The 19,472-nt window shown below is 40.6% G+C and overlaps 1 protein-coding gene across 3 annotated transcripts in view; it reads left to right on the top strand.

Moving 5' to 3' along the window:
* DCP1B (decapping mRNA 1B) overlaps nucleotides 1-19,472 on the top strand; it is a 50,597-nt gene that overhangs the window by 5,509 nt on the left and 25,616 nt on the right. For all 3 annotated transcript variants that reach the window (XR_003791081.1, XR_003791082.1, XM_029205095.1), the window contains exon 3: nucleotides 1,843-1,970. Coding sequence is in view for 1 of the 3 variants with exons in the window: in XM_029205095.1 (XP_029060928.1) it covers nucleotides 1,843-1,970 (128 nt within the window). In the remaining 2 variants the exon portion in view is untranslated. The remainder of the gene's footprint in view (nucleotides 1-1,842; nucleotides 1,971-19,472) is intronic.

Here is a 19,472-nt window from a genome sequence, read left to right on the forward strand (position 1 = left end):
GGCTGGGTTTCAGTAGAGAAGCTGAGGGGCTGATGGCTGGGTTTCAGGGTCAGCAGGATGCAGAGAAGGGTCACCACGGAGACAGGCAGAACTAGAGCAGCACACAGAGGCCCCTGTGGCCCAGGGCAGGTTCGGCGTGGAGGGTGGGCAGGAGGCAACGGTGGGAGTGGAAGGGAGAGCATTTTTAGTAGGGTCTTCTTTTGTTGATGCAGAGGAGTAACAGATTATGCAAGTATTTTCTGTTTTGTACCAAAGCCAAACGTAGGTTGGTATTTTCAAGTACTTCTTAATATACTCTTGAGTTCCTCATGGAGCTGTCAGTTAAACAAACCTTTAAACTGAGAAGCAGATCCTTCCCTAGTCCTTAATCTCTTCCCCACATCTAACTCCTTAGGAGCAGGATCCTCTCTCCCATCCCTCTCCCCCCCACCCCAGCCCCACCATCTGATCCCAGATTCTAGAATGTTGAGGTCTTTTGAGGATGACAGACAGCTCATGGAAATCACAAGGGAGTTTTGGGTACAGGTAATGGAACTGCCAGTGATGTATTTTGACTTAACAGATGTTGCTTTAGAGCAGTTGGTATCCTCTGAGTCTATTTTATAAATTGTGAGATGGTGTAGTAACCGTACCATTAGAGGGGTGAAAGCCTGTTGTGATAATGAAACACTGGAAGAATCAAATTCTGATTCTGTATAAAAACACCTAACCCCATTTTTAAAATTATGTCTTTGTTTCCTCGTGTGTCTTCCTGTAATAGAGTTACACCCACTGGTGATTTCCAGAGGACCCTCTGACAGGGGTCTTCGGAAGTCACGCTTCATTCTTCCCCAGAATTGAAGTTGAAATGATCGTCGTGGTTATTTCCGGTGTTCATTATATGCCCAGCACCACGCTACCACTTAGTAAAATAAGCAGACAAGGATTGCCTTCCATCAGTTTTAAAATTAGAAGTCTCATAAGAAAGCTGTAGGTAGTAAATCAAGTGGTTAGAGGTGGAATAAAACTGAGCTATAAACCCCTTTTCTTCCTGTTGCTCACAGCATTTCTGTGGGCTTGTTACCTTGTGCCCCAGATTAAATCAGTGGCCCTGCCTGTTTCCGTTTCAGTGTGTGAGCATGTGTGTTCCAGTTTGTCAGCAGAAGTTGCACAGTTGGGTTGGTATCTGGCCTGTCCCCCAGGGGTAGACAGATGCACCTGTAGTTGTTAGTTTCTCTATGATTTGGGTTCTTCCTGCCTGACAGAGACTAGGCACTGAAGGTTTATTGAATGAAATTAAAAATAAGAAGTTACTAAATGCACAGTTTTATGGATAAACACTCCTGTAGTAGCTTATCCGTGAAGCTGTTTGCCTTACACTGAAGAACACTGAGTATCTGCTCTTTGCTTTAAGTTGTATAAACGCTTAATTATGCTGTATCTCCTCATAAGTTCACTGACCAGAGTTACATCGTTTCCCTAAGAAATTACACAGCTTTCAATTTCAGACCAGCACTAGCATTTTCTATAATTGTGATGTACGCTCTGTATTAACGGTCAAGATTGTTTAAAGGTGTCTGTCGGTAATTTTTTTATCAGTAGTTACCATCTCTGCCTTAAAGGAACTTACAGCGTAGGTAGGGAAACAAGCTGTGTATATGTACGTACGTACACAGTTAAGTAAGTAGGGCTGGACTTTACCAAAGCACCAGCATGGCCGGCGTGCCGTATGCGTCCTGCACATTGGTGCAGCCCACGGTGAAGGGGCGGAAAGGTTGAAGGCGTGTCCAGATGCCCCTGTCCTGGAAGTGCTCTGCTCTGAACGGCATGTCTCTATGTCCCCCCGACCCCGGCAACCTTTAGGTCTGCTTCTCCGAAACACGGCTTCACCATCATGAACAGGCTGAGCATGGAGAATAGGACAGAGCCCATCACGAAAGACCTGGATTTCCAGCTCCAGGACCCCTTCCTTCTCTACAGAAATGCCAGATGTGAGTCTGAATGCGTGTTTGAGACTGTGTGTGACTGTTGTGTTTAGTGTCAGTGACTCTAGGGGTCAGCACGGGTGGCCTGGGAAACACATGCCTCGGTGCGGGATAGCTTCTCCTCGGGAGAGTTTACACGGAAACAGTGTGAATGTGATGACGTGAGCACTTAGACCTCGTCCTCTGCAGCTGGACCACTTTGTGCCGTGAGCCTGAGCGGGGCTTGGGGGAGGCGAGTCCTTGGCCAGGAGACCGCAGAAGGCACCTCGGTGGTGCTGCAGGACCTAGACTAGCCATTCAGCTTGTGTGTCACTTCGGCTGAGCATCCGATGAGATGCTTGAGGGAGAGGGCCTGTCTTCCAGAAGTACCATCTTTTGAATACATAGTAAATGAAAACCAAAGTCCAAAGAGTTTTGGTCCTTAAGAATTTCATAACACTTGGTAAAGTTTAAGTTCTATTAGGTAACTAAATGGTCCTTGTCAGGTTTGAAATGAGGTAGCAGTCGCCTGCCCAGAATTCAGTCCCCATTTCACTCTTGCATCTCATCTGACCACTCGTGCTGAACTATTGGGCAGCCCACAGAAAAGTGGATGAGAACGTTAGGAACTGCAGGAGCATCTCCACACAGAACACAAGAGCACACTGTAGCTGCTTAAACGTGTGTGCACGTGCTCCGTGCTGGCTTTCCAAAAGACCTTGCAGTTAAGAAATGGTTACCGTGCATTTTCCACCCCATTCTTTGAGCTCAAGATACAAGAATTTGCCTTCTGTGTACTAGTCAGTGTTAACAATGTAATACAAGTAATATATAATGTTTCAACCCCATTGAATTGTTCTGAAGTAAATATAGCATCATTTTAATGCTATATTTACTTATATTCACATGTAACTAAGTTGTCGTGATAGGTGGTCATCCTATTTAGAAAATACAGTTAAATCTTACGAGAAAAAAATTATAAGAAAGCTATTAAAACTATATAACTTGACTTTCTAATGGCAGGTCCTATGAAATGAAAAATTCAGTAATACAGAGAAATATCTTGTTTACTGTTCCTGTTTCTTTGCTGGAAGGCGTAGTTTAATCACGTGTAGCTTGTAGCTGTTTGAGTTTTTTTGTGTGCTTGTTATGTCGGGTTATGTTTTCTTTTTTTGAGATTATTAAATTCTATGTCAGATTAATATGTAACTCAAATCCTAATAAACAAAATAACCGCAAAATTAAATATAAAATGAATGAATATTAGCGGCTTATAATAACTTTTGGTTGCCCTTAGTTTGGATAAATACTGAGTCTAGTTGGTATAGATAATATTTTAAATTCTTATTACAATATTACATATTATATATTATGTACTGTACCAAAGATATGAAAATACAAACTCTCTTTGATGTGGTCGATTTTAAAAATAACCTTCCTCAGTCCCACAGGGTTTAGCTGCTAGGATCTAGTAAACGTGCTCAGCCCCACCTGGGTTCCAGGCTGTGCTGTCCAGTACCGCCCCACAGGCTAGGGTGGCTGGTCTGAATTTTACACTCTGAGCTATGAATGTCAAAGACACACTGATTTTCACAGACTCGGTACAAAAAAAAGGAATGTGAAAAAATCTCAGTAGTCCTATATTGATTTACCTGTTGAAATGGTAATATTTTGAATATATTGAGTTAAATAAAAAGTATTATTAAAATTCATTTCACCTGCTTCTTTTTATTTTTTTAGTTAAAAATTCCATTTGTGGCTCACATTTGTGGTTCACCGTATGTTTCTACTAGACGGCACTGTTCCAGGCGTTTTCATTCATCCTCCCACACTTCCTCATCACAGCTTTGAGGGACAGACACTCTCCCTGCTGTTTTGCAGATGAGAAAACTGAGTCTCAGGGAGGTGGCAGCCCTGACAGACCCACACATTCTGATTTCAGGCCCGTTGCTTTTTGTACACCAGCCTGTACTGCTCTCTCCACTGTTCACCATGAGTGCACATTGAAGGCAGCCTTTGGGCTGTGTATTAAAATGTTTCTAATGAGCTTCCATAAGACAAATGAAATCAGTTGAACAACAAAGAGTGGAAGGGAATGGATCTATTTACCTTCCTGAGTTTATTTTGCTTCTTTTCTCCTTAATAATTTGGCACATCTTGATCTTGACTTTGCAGCCATAGTCATTTGGATTTCGTTTATTTATAAAAGCCTCTTCAGAGTCTCTGACATCAGAGGTTCCCAGAGGGTTTTGCTCCAGGTGCTTTCAGCGTGTCAGATACTCTCAAATGTTTTTAAATAATTCTGATACTCTATGGAATAATTGCATCTGGTTTGCATATTCTCTGATGATGTATAGATTCATTCATCATCCTTTGAACAATGAACCCAGCTTCACCCAGGACCGGTCTTTAAGACTCCCTACCTCTCGAAATCTGTCGAGTCAAGGATCTCCCTGTTTTAGTCCTGACATTTCACTTTGGCCAATATATGTCATAGGCCAGGTTGGGACATGTCAAGAGGCAGAGCTGATACAGGTTTGTGGTGAGTTTTTTAAATTTACTAGGTTAAAAAAACTGGTACGTGAGGAGATAACTATCCCTTTCTAAAATTGTGTGGATTTAGAAGAGCAAAATAAAAAAGTGAAAACTCAAACTTTCTTCATTTAATTTAAAAAAAAAAAGATGTATAATAAGTAACTGAATTTCGGCCAAACACAAAATGTATGGTTTTATTACAGTACAGGATTTACAGTGTTTAAACCTGGTTGTCATAGAATTTGACCTCTGTAAGCTTTATAGGTAAATAAGGTGCCTGTTGAATTAGAAAATATTTACCCGACAAACACGTACTGAGTGCTTACTGTCTCCCAGGCACCATGTCAAGGCTCTGTATGGGTTATTTAATTCTCATCACTTTTCCTTAGAAATCCTATTATTCCTATTTTGTAAATGAGGAAACTGAGGTTAAAGGGATTATGTAATTTACCGAGGTCTGTGACTGTTTTGAGATGGAAAGAGCATTTGGACTGAGAAAGCCTATCTCCAGAGATCCAGGCCCAAGCGGTGGAGGTGCCAGCACACGAGTGATGGGTCTGAGCAAGCTTTACCTTATACGCAATGCTCAGTCTTGTAGTGTACACTCCAGAGTTAAAAGGCGAGTTTCTTTTTTTTTTTAAGTTGAGAATCTACTGTATCTCCGTTATTAGAAAGGAGAATATCAAATAAAACTAATGTAACAAAAAGCTGAATCTGACTGTTTCTTGTGTATTATTACCCTCCAGCAGCTGTTTGCTGTATTTGCCATTTCAGAACTAAATAAGATTTTGGTATAGGGAGATACAGTTTAGAACTGTATTTTCCCGAGTAGGTCATAATATTTAAGATAAGTTACAGACAGCAATGACAGGTAGATTTCAGAGCTAGGCCAACATGTTGAATATATTATTGTCTGTGATTACAGAATTAGAATGAAATTCTTTGGGGCTGCTTGATTTCATTGCAGACATAAGCTTGGAGCTTAGAGCAAATCAGAAAAGGCAAAAATCAAGACACCAAGATCAAAGCTGTTTTAGAAAACTCCTCAGTTTTAAAGTGAATTTACCATATTGGGTAGTTTTATATTCATAAAGAAATACAATTTAAATTCTTTATTGACATTTGTAGGATCTGAGAAAAACTGCTATAAATAATGATAAATGGTACACTGAATGAAAGTTATAATTACAGACAGCCCTCATCTTTCAAATAGACCATGACCTAGAAGTTCCCTTTTAAAGTGATTGGTTGGTAGACTTTTAGCTCAACGTGGCAGATCGAACACACTCCTGAAACTGTTGAAATGACAGTAACGGAGTAAAAAGATTCAAACCCACAAGGGTGCAGGGTGGATTTCATGAAAAAAATGGCACAAACGAGAGAGAGGAAGACATGCCACGACAGCTTCGTTGTTCACAATTGTTAACCTTACTGCCCTGCAGAAGACTCTCTCTGCCCTGTTGATGTCGGACTTGACAGTGCTCTTTGGTTCTTCCCCCACTGACCCTTCCGGGGCGATATTGTGTAGTTGCCCTTTGGGCTCAAGTATGATTGTGTGGACTGATCTGGCCAGTGAGATAGGGGTAGAAGTGGTACGTGTGACTTCTGAGCAGATGCATGTTCAACCATGATGTTCCCTTCTGCCATGATGACTCGCGGTGTTCAGGCAGAGGCTGCTCTGTCAGCCTGGTCCTGGGATGAAGGCACAGAGGTGACCCATGATGGGCTTGTAATGTGTATGAGAAGTAAACCTTTGTCATTGTAAGCCATTGAGATTTGGGGGTCATTTGTTACTCCAGCATAACTTGGGCTGTTATGACAGATACACAGGCCATCCAGGAAAAGGGGGATCCAAGCACAGGTTGGAGGTAAAGGAGTTCCGAGAAGAGTGGTAAAGAGGAGTCCCATCATGACCCCTATGCAACTGAACTAAAGATGAGTCAGTCTAAAAGTAGGAAGATGGAAGGCTTCAGGAAGCATGTCCAAGAAGAAATTTACACCTGAGAGTTTGAATCTCTTGGGACATTTACAGTTCCTTTTTCAGTGATTTTGGTAATGATATAAGAACATTAAAAACTGAGAGGGGAGAAAAAAAAAAGGAGGCAATTCTTAATTCCTGGGAAAGCAAAATATTGTACAAGAAAGGAAATATAATCATAGTACACTATTTGGCTCTGCTGGTCGTAATTAAATGATAAACACTAAAGGTGAAATGATGTTATACTTACATTGGAAGGATGGGGAAAAGTGTGTGTGTGTGTTTGTGTGTGAGAGTGTGTGTATTGTCAGAGAACTAAATCCTCTTCAATGGATTTTTCTTAAGAATCAAGAGGTAGTGTATACATGATATATAGGAAAAGAGGTTTACACACCAGAAAAAAAATTGGATGAGAAATAAGTGGAGAGCAGAAATAACTGTCATGGAAAAGGTTGCTCTTAGGGAGTGGTAATCAGGATTATAATGGCTAGAGAATTGATCTGCTATTTGTTATGAAACCTTACAGTATTTGATATTTAAAATTATAGATATGTTTTATTTTGATAAAAATATAATTGGATATCAGAATACATTCATAAAAACAATATTTTAGTTGGTGGTTAAGTTTCTAAGTCAACTAAGAATAATAGCACACTAACATTATAATGATGTGCATATGAAATACAGCACCAGTTTGGATAGCATTGTTTCTGTAGGAAAATCAGTTCAAGAGTAAAACTTGTGTAGACCCCAAGAGTAAAACCTCCTTAGCAGTGAGGCAGAGGACTTCTAGTGCCCATGTATATTCACAGGTCGTTTGTAATGCTAGGTCTTCCTGGGACTTCCCTGGCGGTCCAGTGGTTAAGACTCCACGCTTCCACTGCAGGGGGCACAGGTTCCATCCCTGTTTGGGGAACTAATATCTCACACGCCGGGTGGCACAGCCAAAAATAATAATAATAAAGGCATTATTATTAAAAAGAAAAAATGCTAGGTCTTGTATGAAATGCATTTTAACGTGTGGTAATGGTAAACAGGCTTGAGGCCTTCCCAGCCTGTTGCCAAGTCTCAGCTCCATGCTGTTTGCACAGCCCTTTTCTCCTTCCAGTCCCACATCCATTCCAGCCCAGGCTTCCATTACCTGTTACCTGGGGTGGCTCATAGCTCCTGAGAACGAGAGCATAAGCTTCCGGCACCAGCCAGAGTAGCGTTAAGTTCACAACAACACACCTCTCCCACTGGTTACAACGAAAAGTTCTGGACAGAGTACAAAACAAAAAACCAGAAAGCCTGAGGATTCTGAAAGTAAACAATAACAGGCATATTGTTGAGGGAAGTCAGAACTTGAAGAGTAACCAGAATGGTGGCCAGTCTCCTGACTTATTCTTCCCTCTTCTTTGTCTCCTGACTGTGACTCGAGAGTGAGCCACGTCGCAGAACTATGGACAAAAACAGCGGAAACCAAGAGCAACATCTCTGTGGACTGAGGGCTGGAGAAATGGACTCCCTCTTTCCCTCCCAGCCCTACTTGAAGCCAGCTGCGACACTAACCTGAGCTGCCCCTGTGGCAGTGACAGGCCCATGAGGATCCCAAGAAGAGCCTGTGTCTGCCAGAGGAGCTGCAAACAAGGGCTCCTGTGGTCTCAAGAGCGTAGTTGATATTCCTTTGCTTCCCCCAGTGGGTAGCCCAAGCTACGCAGACTGCCCGACAGTGTGAGAAGCTAAAACTCTGAGAGAAACCCTGACTTTGTGGCCTGAAGACTGGGGAGAAGGACCCCCGTGAGCTGGAGAGAGAGCTGGATGAGGAGATCCCCTAATTCTGTGTGGGAACTGACATGGGTGCTGGTCTCACCCAGGAGTATCACATACATGTAACAGAGCCAAAGAAGCATAGCCGAGGCTTTGAGAACTAACCCACGGTGTGGACAACCACCTAGCTCCAGACCAACACCTGAGTGGTGTGTGCACGGGGCAGACACAGCTCTGGAAATGGAGCTGACGTGGGAACCATTGCCCACAAGAGGCAGGATGGAGCGTCCTGCCTAAATCTAAACAAATCGACCGCCCTCTAAACAAAGTCAACACTCTTCGGTGGGTTTTCAGAAGACTCAGTCTCACAACATCATCAAGATGTCCAAGATACAACACAGAATGGCTACTCATACGAAGAACTGGGAAAATCTGACAACTCTCACAGGGAACGTCAGTCAGCAGATGGCCACCCAGAGATGACCCACATGCTGGAGTTATAGGACAGTGGCTTTAAGGCTGTTACTATTACTGTGCTCTGTGAGATAGAATGGAGTCCTCAGAAATGAATGGAAAGATGGAAATTCTCAGCAGAGAAATGGTGTAAAAAAACCAAAGGGAACATTCGGAGCTGAATAATAGAGTACCCAGTGAGTGGCTCTGATAGCAGAGTAGAGATGGCAGGGGAAAGAAGAGTCAGTGAACTTGAAGACCGATCAATAGATGTTATCCAACCTGAAGAACATACAGGAAAAAGGTTAAAAAAACAACAACAAAGGCCTCACAAACCTGTGGGGCTGTACCAAGAGGTCTGAATTTGTGTCACTGGAGTCCCATAAAAGGAGAAAAAGACTGGTGTAAAAAAAATATTTGAAGAAATAATAGCTGAAAACTTTCCAAATTTGGTGAGACACAAATGTATGGATTCAAGAAACTCAGTAAACCCCAAAGAGGACAAACCCAAAGAAAACCATGCCCATAAATATCGTAATCAAACGGCTGAAAAACAGACTTTAAAAAGCAAACAAAAAGCCTTGAAAGCAACCAGAAACGATACACATAGGGGAACAGTGCCTTGAACGGCTACAGGTTAATCTTGGAGTCTGGAAGACAGTGCCGAAATAAAAGAACCATCAACCTAGAATTCCGTCTCCAGTGAAGATGTCCCTTAGGAAGGGAGGTAAAATAAAGGTACTCTCAGGTAAAGGAAAATTCAAAGTCCTTTTTTGTCAGCAGACCTGCTCTAAAGTAAATGCTGAAAGAAGTTCTTCAGACTGAAGGGAAGTGATACCGAAGGAAGGTCAGGGCCTCAGGTTGAAGGAGGAGCAACAGAAGTAGTAAAAACATGGGCCAGTAGAGTTATTTTTTCTACCCTCAGATTCTTTAAAACGCAAATGATGATCGAAGGCAAAAGTTACAGGAGGGCTTCGTTGTAGGTAGATGGGACATGTGGCAACTGCAAGGTTAAGGGGAAGGGGATAGGGACCTATATAGTTGTAAAGCCTTTACATTTTGCTTGAAGTGGTAAAATAAAAACTGTAGTGAACTGTGAAAAGTTAGATATGTATAGTGTGATTCCTAGAGCAGCCACTTAAAGAAAACAGAGAACCAATAGGTAAATGAAAATTGAATACTAAAAAAATTTTAAATAATCCAAAAGAAGGCAAGGAAGGATGTACCAGCAGAGCAAAAAACAGGGGAGACAAACCATGGAAATGCTAATTAAAAGAAAGCCATTTGGGAGTAACATACACACACTACTATATATAAAATAGATAAGCAACAAGGACCTGCTGTATAGCACGGGGAACTATACTCAGTATTCTGTAATAACCTATAATGGAAAAGAATCTGAAAAAGAATATACACGTGTGTGTGTGCGTGTGTATATTCCACTTTCTATAATTGGTAGAATAAACAAAACAGCAAGGCTGTGGAAGACTTGAACAACACTGTCAACTCACTTGATGTAATTGACATTTATCGAACATTCCACCCAGCCACAGCAGAATACAGCCTCTTTGTAAGTGCTCATGGGACAGTACCCAAGGTCAACTTTATCATGGGTCATAAAAAAGCCTGAAAATTTTTTAAAGAAATGTAAATCAAACAAAGTATGCTCTCTGACCACAAAGGAATTGAACTAGAAATCAGTAACAGAAAGATATCTGGAACATCCCCAAATATTTTGAAATTAAACAACACACTTCTAAAATAACCCATGTGTCAGAGAGGGAGGAAAGTTAGAAAATGAGCTGAATAAAGATGAAAATACATGTCAGATGCAACTGAAGTTGGGCTTAGGGGGAAATTTATAGCGTCAAATACTTAGGAAAGAGGAAAGGTCTCAAACGAGTAATTCAGGTTCCACCTTAAGAAACTAGAAAGAGAAGAGCAAAGTAAACCCAAAGCAAGCAGAAGGAAGGAAATCAAAAATAAGAGCAGAAATCAGTGAAATAAAAGAGAGAGTAGAGGGCTTCCCTGGTGGCGCAGTGGTTGAGAGTCTGCCTGCCGAGGCGGGGGACACGGGTTCATGCCCCTGTCCGGGAAGATCCCACCTGCCGCGGAGCGGCTGTGCCCGTGAGCCATGGCCGTGGAGCCTGTGCCCCACAGCGGGAGGGGCCACAGCAGTGAGAGGCCCACGTATCGCAAAAAAAAAGAAAAAAAAAAGAGAGAGTAGAGAAAATTGGTGAAACCCAAAGCTGGTTCTTTGAAAAGAGTAAAACTTATAAACCTAAACCCCTGGCCAGACTGATCAAGGGAAAAAAAGAGAGAGGGGATGCAAATGAGCAGTGTCAGGAATGAGAGCGGGGTCTCTGTGGACACTGAAAGGACGAGGGAAATGCTGTGAACCACCCCAGGCCCATAAGTTTGACAACTTAGAGGAAATGGACTAATTCCTTGAAAAACACAAATCACCAAACCATACTCAGGAATAAATAACCTGAATAGTCCCGTATCTATCAAAGAAATCAAATATGTAGTTAAAAGCTTTCCAGCAGAGAACTCCAGGCCCAGACAGTTTCACTGGTGAATTCTACCAGGCATTCAAGGAAGAAATAATACCAATTCTGCAGTCTCTTCCGGAAAATAGGAGCGGGAAGAACCCAAGTCATTTTATGAGAGCAATGTTATCCTGATACCAAAACAAGGCAAAGACATTACAAGAAAATTAAAGACCAATATTCCTGGTGAATATAAATATAAAAAATCCTCAACAAAATACTAGCAAAATAATGTTCATAGCAGCATTATTCACAAGAGCCAAAAGGCGGGAACAGCTCAAATTCATGGATAGATGATTGGATAAACAAAATGTAGTATCTACATACATTGGAGTATTATTCAACCTTAAGAAAGAAGGGAATTCTGATATGTGCTACAGCAGAGATGAACCTTTAGGTATTATGCTAAGTGAAATAAGTCAGCCACAGAAGGACAGATATTATATGGTCCACTTACATGAGGTACCTAGAATAGTCAAATTCATAAAGACAGAATGTAGAATAGTGATTACCAGGGACTGGGGGAGGGGGGAATGGGGAGTTCTTGTTTAATGGGTACAGAGATTTAAGTCTGGGATGATGGAAAACGTTCTGGAGATGGTGGTGATGGCTGTGCGACATTGTGAATATACTTAAAGCCACGGAACTGTACTCTTAGAAATAGTTAAAATAGTAAATTTTGTGCTATTTAAAATTTCACCACAATAAAAGAAATATTAACAAATTCAACCACTTGCCATATAATTTGCATCCAGCTTATCCCTTCCGTACAAACCCACTGCTAGATTTAGCTTCCTAAAGCACAAGTCTAATTGTCATTTTTCTGCTCAGAATCTTAAATGCCCACCAGGTAGACTTTCTCACCTGACAGCTAAGCTTGCTGTAGTCAGGTCCCAGTTTACCTGTCTGGACAGGTCAACGTGACTGCTGTATACTTACCTTCTGTTCTAACCAAACAAATATGTGCTTTCCTAGAATACTTTTAAATTTTTTATCTCTGTGCTTTTAAACATGGTTCTTTTTTTCCCTTGAAATCTTTTCCTCACCCTAACCAATCTCTACCAGATACGTTCTACTCATATTTCAAAAGCAACCAAAACTTGACATCTCCCTAGGGTCGTCATCCTCTCTCTCTAGTTCTGATTTCTCACTGCAGCACATACCTCTCCCATGTTGACTTTCCTAGTGTTTATTGACCACTTGCCTATTGATACTGTTTCTGTGCTGGGTTGGGGGAGTTCAGCAATGAATAAGATGCGTCCCTTCCCTCTGATAGTTTGCTATCCTAGCACAAAAGACAGATTTACAAATATATATGTTCACAACAATATGCTAAATGCTGAGCTAGAACAACAGGCACTTACTAGTACTTAACATGTTACCTTATATGTAATATTTGTCCTAGTTTCTCTGTCAGAGCACAAGCCCCTTCAAGGCAAAGTATCTCTCTACTTCCCTTCAGCACTTAAATCCTTGCATTGTGTACAGTTAAATATTTGCAACGAATTGTTTTTCATTAGGTCTCTTAATTCAAGGCAACCAATAAAGCTTAACCAAAATTTTCACGACTATATCTTCAGTCATTTTTCTTTGGAGGCATAAGCCAACCGACAATAAGCAAAACCTTAAACACCTGGTGGTTCCTGGGTAGAAAATACTAAATAATTTTAGCAGTTTACAGAGGAATTACTCTGCTTCTCAAGGCTGATTTTATACAGATATTAGTTGCATTTACCTAAAAGTTCCTAGAAATATAATAATTGCAAGTTGTGAGAATACCATATATCCTCATCTTGAGAAATTTAATAGTTCTAGGAAAAGATATGTAATGTGGGAAAACATCAATTTCATCTGTGTGAAAACTTTATAAAACTTTAAGTTCTACAAAACATTTTATAGAATATTTCTTTCAAATTGATTTACTTTTATCAAGCTATTCTGATTTGATATTTAAGAAGTTTGTTTACTACTACCAAGTTGGTATTTTAATTACGTTACAGGAACAGAGATCATGTCCCTGTTTTGCGGTGGCCCTGCTAAACCATGGCCGTGTGGTTTAAACAGTAAGGCTTATGCTATAGTTATTTTATCTGAGAATTAAACAATAAATCCTTTTTTTTTCATTTTTTGTAGAAGCAACTAAAATATAACTCCTTATTAAAAATGTTTAAAAACAGGTAGTGTCACCAAACACTAGATTTGAATAGAATCTTGTGAACATTTACCATAAAAGAAAAAAAAAAGATAAATTGTACCTCATCAAAAGTAAACTTCCGGGGGCTTCCCTGGTGGCGCAGTGGTTGAGAATATGCCTGCTAATGCAGGGGACACGGGTTCGAGCCCTGGTCTGGGAGGATCCCACATGCCGCGGAGCAGCTAGGCCCGTGAGCCACAACTACTAAGCCTGCGCGTCTGGAGCCTGTGCTCCGCAACGAGAGGCCGCGATAGTGAGAGGCCCGCGCACCGCGATGAAGAGTGGCCCCCGCTTGCCACAACTAGAGAAAGCCCTCACACAGAAACGAAGACCCAACACAGCATAAATTAATTAATTAATTAATTAACTCCTACCCCCAACATCTTCTTTAAAAAAAAAAAAGTAAACTTCCGGACTTCCCTGGTGGCTCAGTGGTTAAGAATCCACCTGCCTTGCCGTGGAGCAACTAAGCCTGTGCGCCACAACTGCTGAGGCTGCTAGAGCCTGCAAGCCACAGCTACTGAGCCCACACGCCCCAACTACTGAAGCCCGAGTGCCTAGAGCCCATGCTCCGCAACAAGAGAAGCCACCGCAATGAGAAGCCCGCACACCGCAAAAAAGAGTAGCTCCCGCTTGCCGCAACTAGAGAAAGCCCTCACACAGAAACGAAGACCCAACACAGCCAAAAATAAATAAATAACTTTATTTAAAAAAAAAAAATAAAAACGTCTGTTCTATACCTAAAGGTGTATTACCTTTAGGAAAATGAAAATGCAAGCCACAGACTGGGAAAAACATTCACTGTACACACACACGTGCGCGCACACACACGCACACACACACGCACACACACACATCTGACATAGTGCTTATATCCAGAATATATAAATCACTCTTAGAACTCAATAATAGGAAGATAAACAATCCAGTTTAAAAATTGGCAAAATATTTAACAGATGCTTTACTAAAGAAGATACACAGATAGCCAATAAAGAGATGCTCAGTGTAATCACCAGGGACTTCCATGTCGTTGTGTCCAACAGAAGTTATCCATGTGTTTTGTGCAGTACACCATAGGATCAGTACATTACAGTCTACTAATCCATTCTCCATTGATGGGTGTCTGAGTTATTTCTGGTCTTGAACTATTGTGAATCAAGTTGCCATGAACATTCTGGCTCATGTTTTTTGGTGGATATATGCACCTATTTGTTTGGGGTTTATACCAACACCTCATGTACAGTGTAGGGGTTTGTATAGCTCTGTGGATACTGCCGGACAGTATTCTGAAGTTGTGCCCATTTATACTCCCTGCAGTGATGTATGAAAATCCATTGTCCCATATCCTTGTCAACACTGGATATTGTTACTCCTTTTAATTTGAGCTGTTCTGGGAGTTCTGAAGTGATATCTCACTGTGGTTTTAATTTGCATTTTGCCATAACTGTGTTGAGCACTTTCTCATATGCTTATTGGACAGTGGAGGGATATGTAAATTAAAACAAGCATGAGAACACCACATAATTTACTAGAATGGCTAAATTAAAAAGACTGACATTACTGGGGACTTCCCTGGTGGTGCACTGGTTGGGACTTGTGCTCCCAATGCAGGGGGCCCGGGTTCGGTCCCTGGCTGGGGAACTGGACCCCACACGCATACCGCAACTGAGAGTTCACATGCTGCCACTAAGGAGCCCATGAGCTGCAACTAAGGAGCCTGCCTGCCACAACTAAGGAGCCCGCCTGCCACAACTAAGGAGCCCACCTGCCACAACTAAGGAACCAGCAAGCCTCAACTAAGGAACCAGCAAGCCTCAACTAAGGAGCTTGTGAGCCACAACTAAAGGAGCCCACCTGCTGCAACTAAGATCTGGTGCAACCAAATAAATAAATAAAAGACTGGCATTACCAAGTTTTAATGAGGATGTGGAGCACCTGAAGCTGTCATGCATTGCTGGTAGGAGGAAAACATGGTGCAACCCCTTTGGAGAATTGTTTGGCAATTTCTTATATACTTAAACATATAATTATCATATAAGCCAGCAAGTTCCACTTACAGGTATTTACTTAAGAGAAGTGAAAACATGTTCACACAAATACTTTTACACAAATTCTCATTGTAATTTTATTCATAAGAGGATAATAGCAGTGAGAAAATCAAATTTGCAAATAAAGATAGGTCATAATTTGGAAGCAACATTGCTCACTAAGAATGCATTTTGTGAAACGTTTGCTCTTGCATTATACTACCATTAATGAGTTGGTTATTGATTACCTAGACTATGCAGAAAGCAGTGGCATGAGTAATAGATTACAGGCCTCTTGTGGGCAGAGACCACATATTATATTTTATTTGTATTCTGTGGTACCAAATAAACACAGAAAATGAACAGATCTGGATAAGAAATAGATAGGTACAGTGTTCTTAAAGTAATCCCCAATTAATTCTTCAATTTGTTAATGAGGTGTATCACATTGATTTGACTTGCAGAAATTGAAGAATAAAAATATTATGGTCGGGACTTCCCTGGTGGCACAGTGGTTAAGAATCCGCCTGCCAATGCAGGGGACATGGGTTCAATCCCTGGTCTGGGAAGATCCCACATGCCACAGAGCAACTAAGCCCATGAGCCACAACTACTGAGCCTACGTGCCACAACTACTGAAGCCCGCAAGCCTAGAGCCCATGCTCTGCAACAAGAGAAGCCACCACAATGAGAAGCCTGCACACCGCAACAAAGAGTAGCCCCCGCTCACCACAACTAGAGGAAGCCCACGTGCAGCAACAAAGACCCAACACAGCCATAAATAAATAAATTTATTTTTAGAAAAAAACATTACAGTCATCTCAATAGATGCAGAAAAGGCTTTTGACAAAACTCAACATCCATTTATGATAAAGACTTTCCAGAAAGTCGGTATAGACAGAACTTAACAGAATAAAGGCCATATATGATAAGCCCACAGCCAACATCATACTCAGCAGTGAAAAGCTGAAAGCATTTCCTCTAAGACCAGGAACATGACAAGGATGCCCACTCTCACCACTTTTATTCAACATAGTATTGGAAGTCCTAGCCATAGCAATCAGACAAGAAAAAGAAATAAAGGGAATCCAAACGGGAAAGGAAGAAGTAAAACTGTCACTGCAGATGACATGATACTATACACAGAAAATCCGAAAGACACCACCAAAAAAAAACTACTAGAGCCCATCAGTGAATTCACTAAAGTTGCAGGATAAGATACAAAATTAATATACAGAAATCTGTTGCACTATACACTAACAACAAACTGTCAGAAAGAGAAATTAAGGAAACAATCACATCAAAAAGAATAAAATACCTAGGAATAAACCTCCTAAGGAGGTAAACCAATTGTACTCGGAAAACTGTAAGACACTGATGAAAGAAATTGAAAACAACAGAAACAGGTGGCAAGATATACTGTGTTCGTGGATTGGAAAAAATAATATTGTTAAAATGCCCATACTACCCAAGGCAATCTACAGATTCAGTGCAATCCCAATCAAAATACCAGTGGCATTTTTACAGAACTAGAAGAAATAATTTTTAAATTTGTATGGAAATACAAAAGACCCCAAATAGCCAAAACAATCTTGAGAAAGAAGAACAGAGCTGGAGAAATCATGCTCCCTGGCTTCAGACTATACTGCAAAGCTACCGTAATCAAAGCAGTATGGTGCTGGCACGAAGACAGACACATAGATCAATGGAACAGGATACAAATCTCAGAAATAAACCCAAGCACTTATAGTCAGTTAATCTATGACAAAGGAGACGAGAATATACAATGGAGAAAAGACAGTCTCTTTAATAAGTGGTCCTTGGAAAACTGGACAGCTACATTTAAAAGAATGAAATTAGAACATTCTATAACATCATATACAAAAATAAACTCAAAATGGATTAAAGACCTAAATGTAAGACTAGAAACCTTAAAACTCCTAGAGAAAAATAATGGACAGAACACTCTTTGACATAAATCATAGCAACGTTTTTTTGGATCTGTTTCCTAAGGCAAAAGAAACAAAAGCAAAAATAAACAAATGGAACCTAATTCAACTTAAAAGCTTTTGCACAGGAAAAGAAACCATCAACAAAACAAAAAGGCAGACTACTGAATGGGAGAAAATATTTGCAAATGGTATGGCTAATAAGGGGTTAATATCTAAAATATATAAACAGTTCATACAACTTTTCTTGATAGAAAACCAACAACTTGATTAAAAATAGGCAGAAGACCTGAATAGACCTTTTTCCAAAGAAGACATATGAATGGCCAAGATGTACATGAAAAGATGCTCAACATTGTTACTCGTCAGAGAAATGCAAATCAAAACCATGGTGAGGGCTTCCCTGGTGGCACAGTGGTTGAGAATCTGCCTGCCAATGAAGGGGACACAGGTTCGAGCCCTGGTCTGGGAAGATCCCACATGCCGCGGAGCAACTGGGCCCGTGAGCCACAATTACTGAGCCTGCGCGTCTGGAGCCTGTGCTCCGCAACAAGAGAGGCCGCGATAGTGAGAGGCCCACGCACTGCGATGAAGAGCGGCCCCCACTTGCCACAACTAGAGAAAGCCCTCGCACAGAAATGAAGACCCAACACAGCCATAAATAAATTAATTAATTTAAAAAAAAAAAAAACATGGTGAGATATCACCTCACACCTGTCTGAATGGCTGTTATCAAAAAGGCAAGATATAAGTGTTGGTGAGGATGTGGAGAAAAGGGAACCCTTTGTGCACTGTTGGTGGGAATGTAAATTGGTGAAGCCAATGTGGAAAATACTATGGAGGTTTCTCAAAAAACTAAAAAATAAACTATGGTATGACCCAGCAATTCCACCTCTGGGTATATATCTAAAGGAAACAAAAACACTAATTCAAAAAGATACACACACCCCCAACGTTCATGGCAGCATTACTTACAGTAGCCAAGATGCGGAGGCAACCCAAGTGTTCATCAGCTGACGACTGGATAAAGAAGATGTGGTGTTTTATTTATGTGTATACATACATACATATATACACACACACACACACACACACCACACACACACAATGGAATATTACCTTAAAAAATGAAAGCTTGCCATTTGCAGCAACATGGATGGATTTAGAGGGCATTTTGCTAAGTGAAATAAGTCAGAGAAAGAAAAATACTGTATGATATCACTTATATGTGGAATCTAAAAAATAAAACAAACTAGTGAGTATAACAAAACAGAAACCGACTCACAGGTACAGAGGACAAACTAGTGGTTACCAGTCGGGAGAGGGAAGGGGAGAGGGGCAAGATAGGAGTAGGGGATTAAGAGGTACAAACTACTATGTATAAAATAAATAAGCCATAAGGATATATTATACAGCACAGGGAATATGCCAATATTTTATAATAAGTATAAATGGAGTATAACCTTTAAAAATTGTGAATCACTATGTTGTACACCTGAAACTTATGTAATATTATAAATCAACTCTACCCCAATTTTAAAAAGTGGAACCATCCTGTAAGTACTCACTTCTAAAAAAAATTTTATTGGAGTATAGTTGATTTACAATGTTGTGTTAGTTTCAGGTGTACAGCAAAGTGAATCAGTTATACATATATCCACTCCTTTAGATTCTTTTCCGATATAGGCCATTACAGAGTATTGAGTAGAGTTCCCTGTGCTAGGCAGTAGGTCCTTATTCGTTATCTATATTATATATAGTAGTGTGTATATGTCAGTCCCAATCTCCCAATTTATCTCTCCCCCCATTACCCCCTGGTAGCCATAAGTTTGTTTTCTACATCTGTTACTCTGTTTCTGTTTTGTAGAAAAGATCATTTGTACCCTTTTTTCAGATTCCACATATAAGCAATATCATATATTTGTCTTTCTCTGAGTTAAGTACTCACTTTTGGTCTCTCACTCAGTGTAACAACCTTGAGATTCATTCATGTTTATATATCAATGGTTCTTTCCTTTTTATTAATGAGTAGTATTTCATGGTTGTTTATTCATTCACCTGTTGATGGCATTTTGTGTTTTTTCCAGCTTGG

The sequence above is a fragment of the Monodon monoceros genome, unplaced genomic scaffold, assembly GCF_005190385.1.
Source record: "Monodon monoceros isolate NGI ecotype Baffin Bay Population unplaced genomic scaffold, NGI_Narwhal_1 Super_Scaffold_6, whole genome shotgun sequence".
NCBI lineage: Eukaryota > Metazoa > Chordata > Mammalia > Artiodactyla > Monodontidae > Monodon > Monodon monoceros.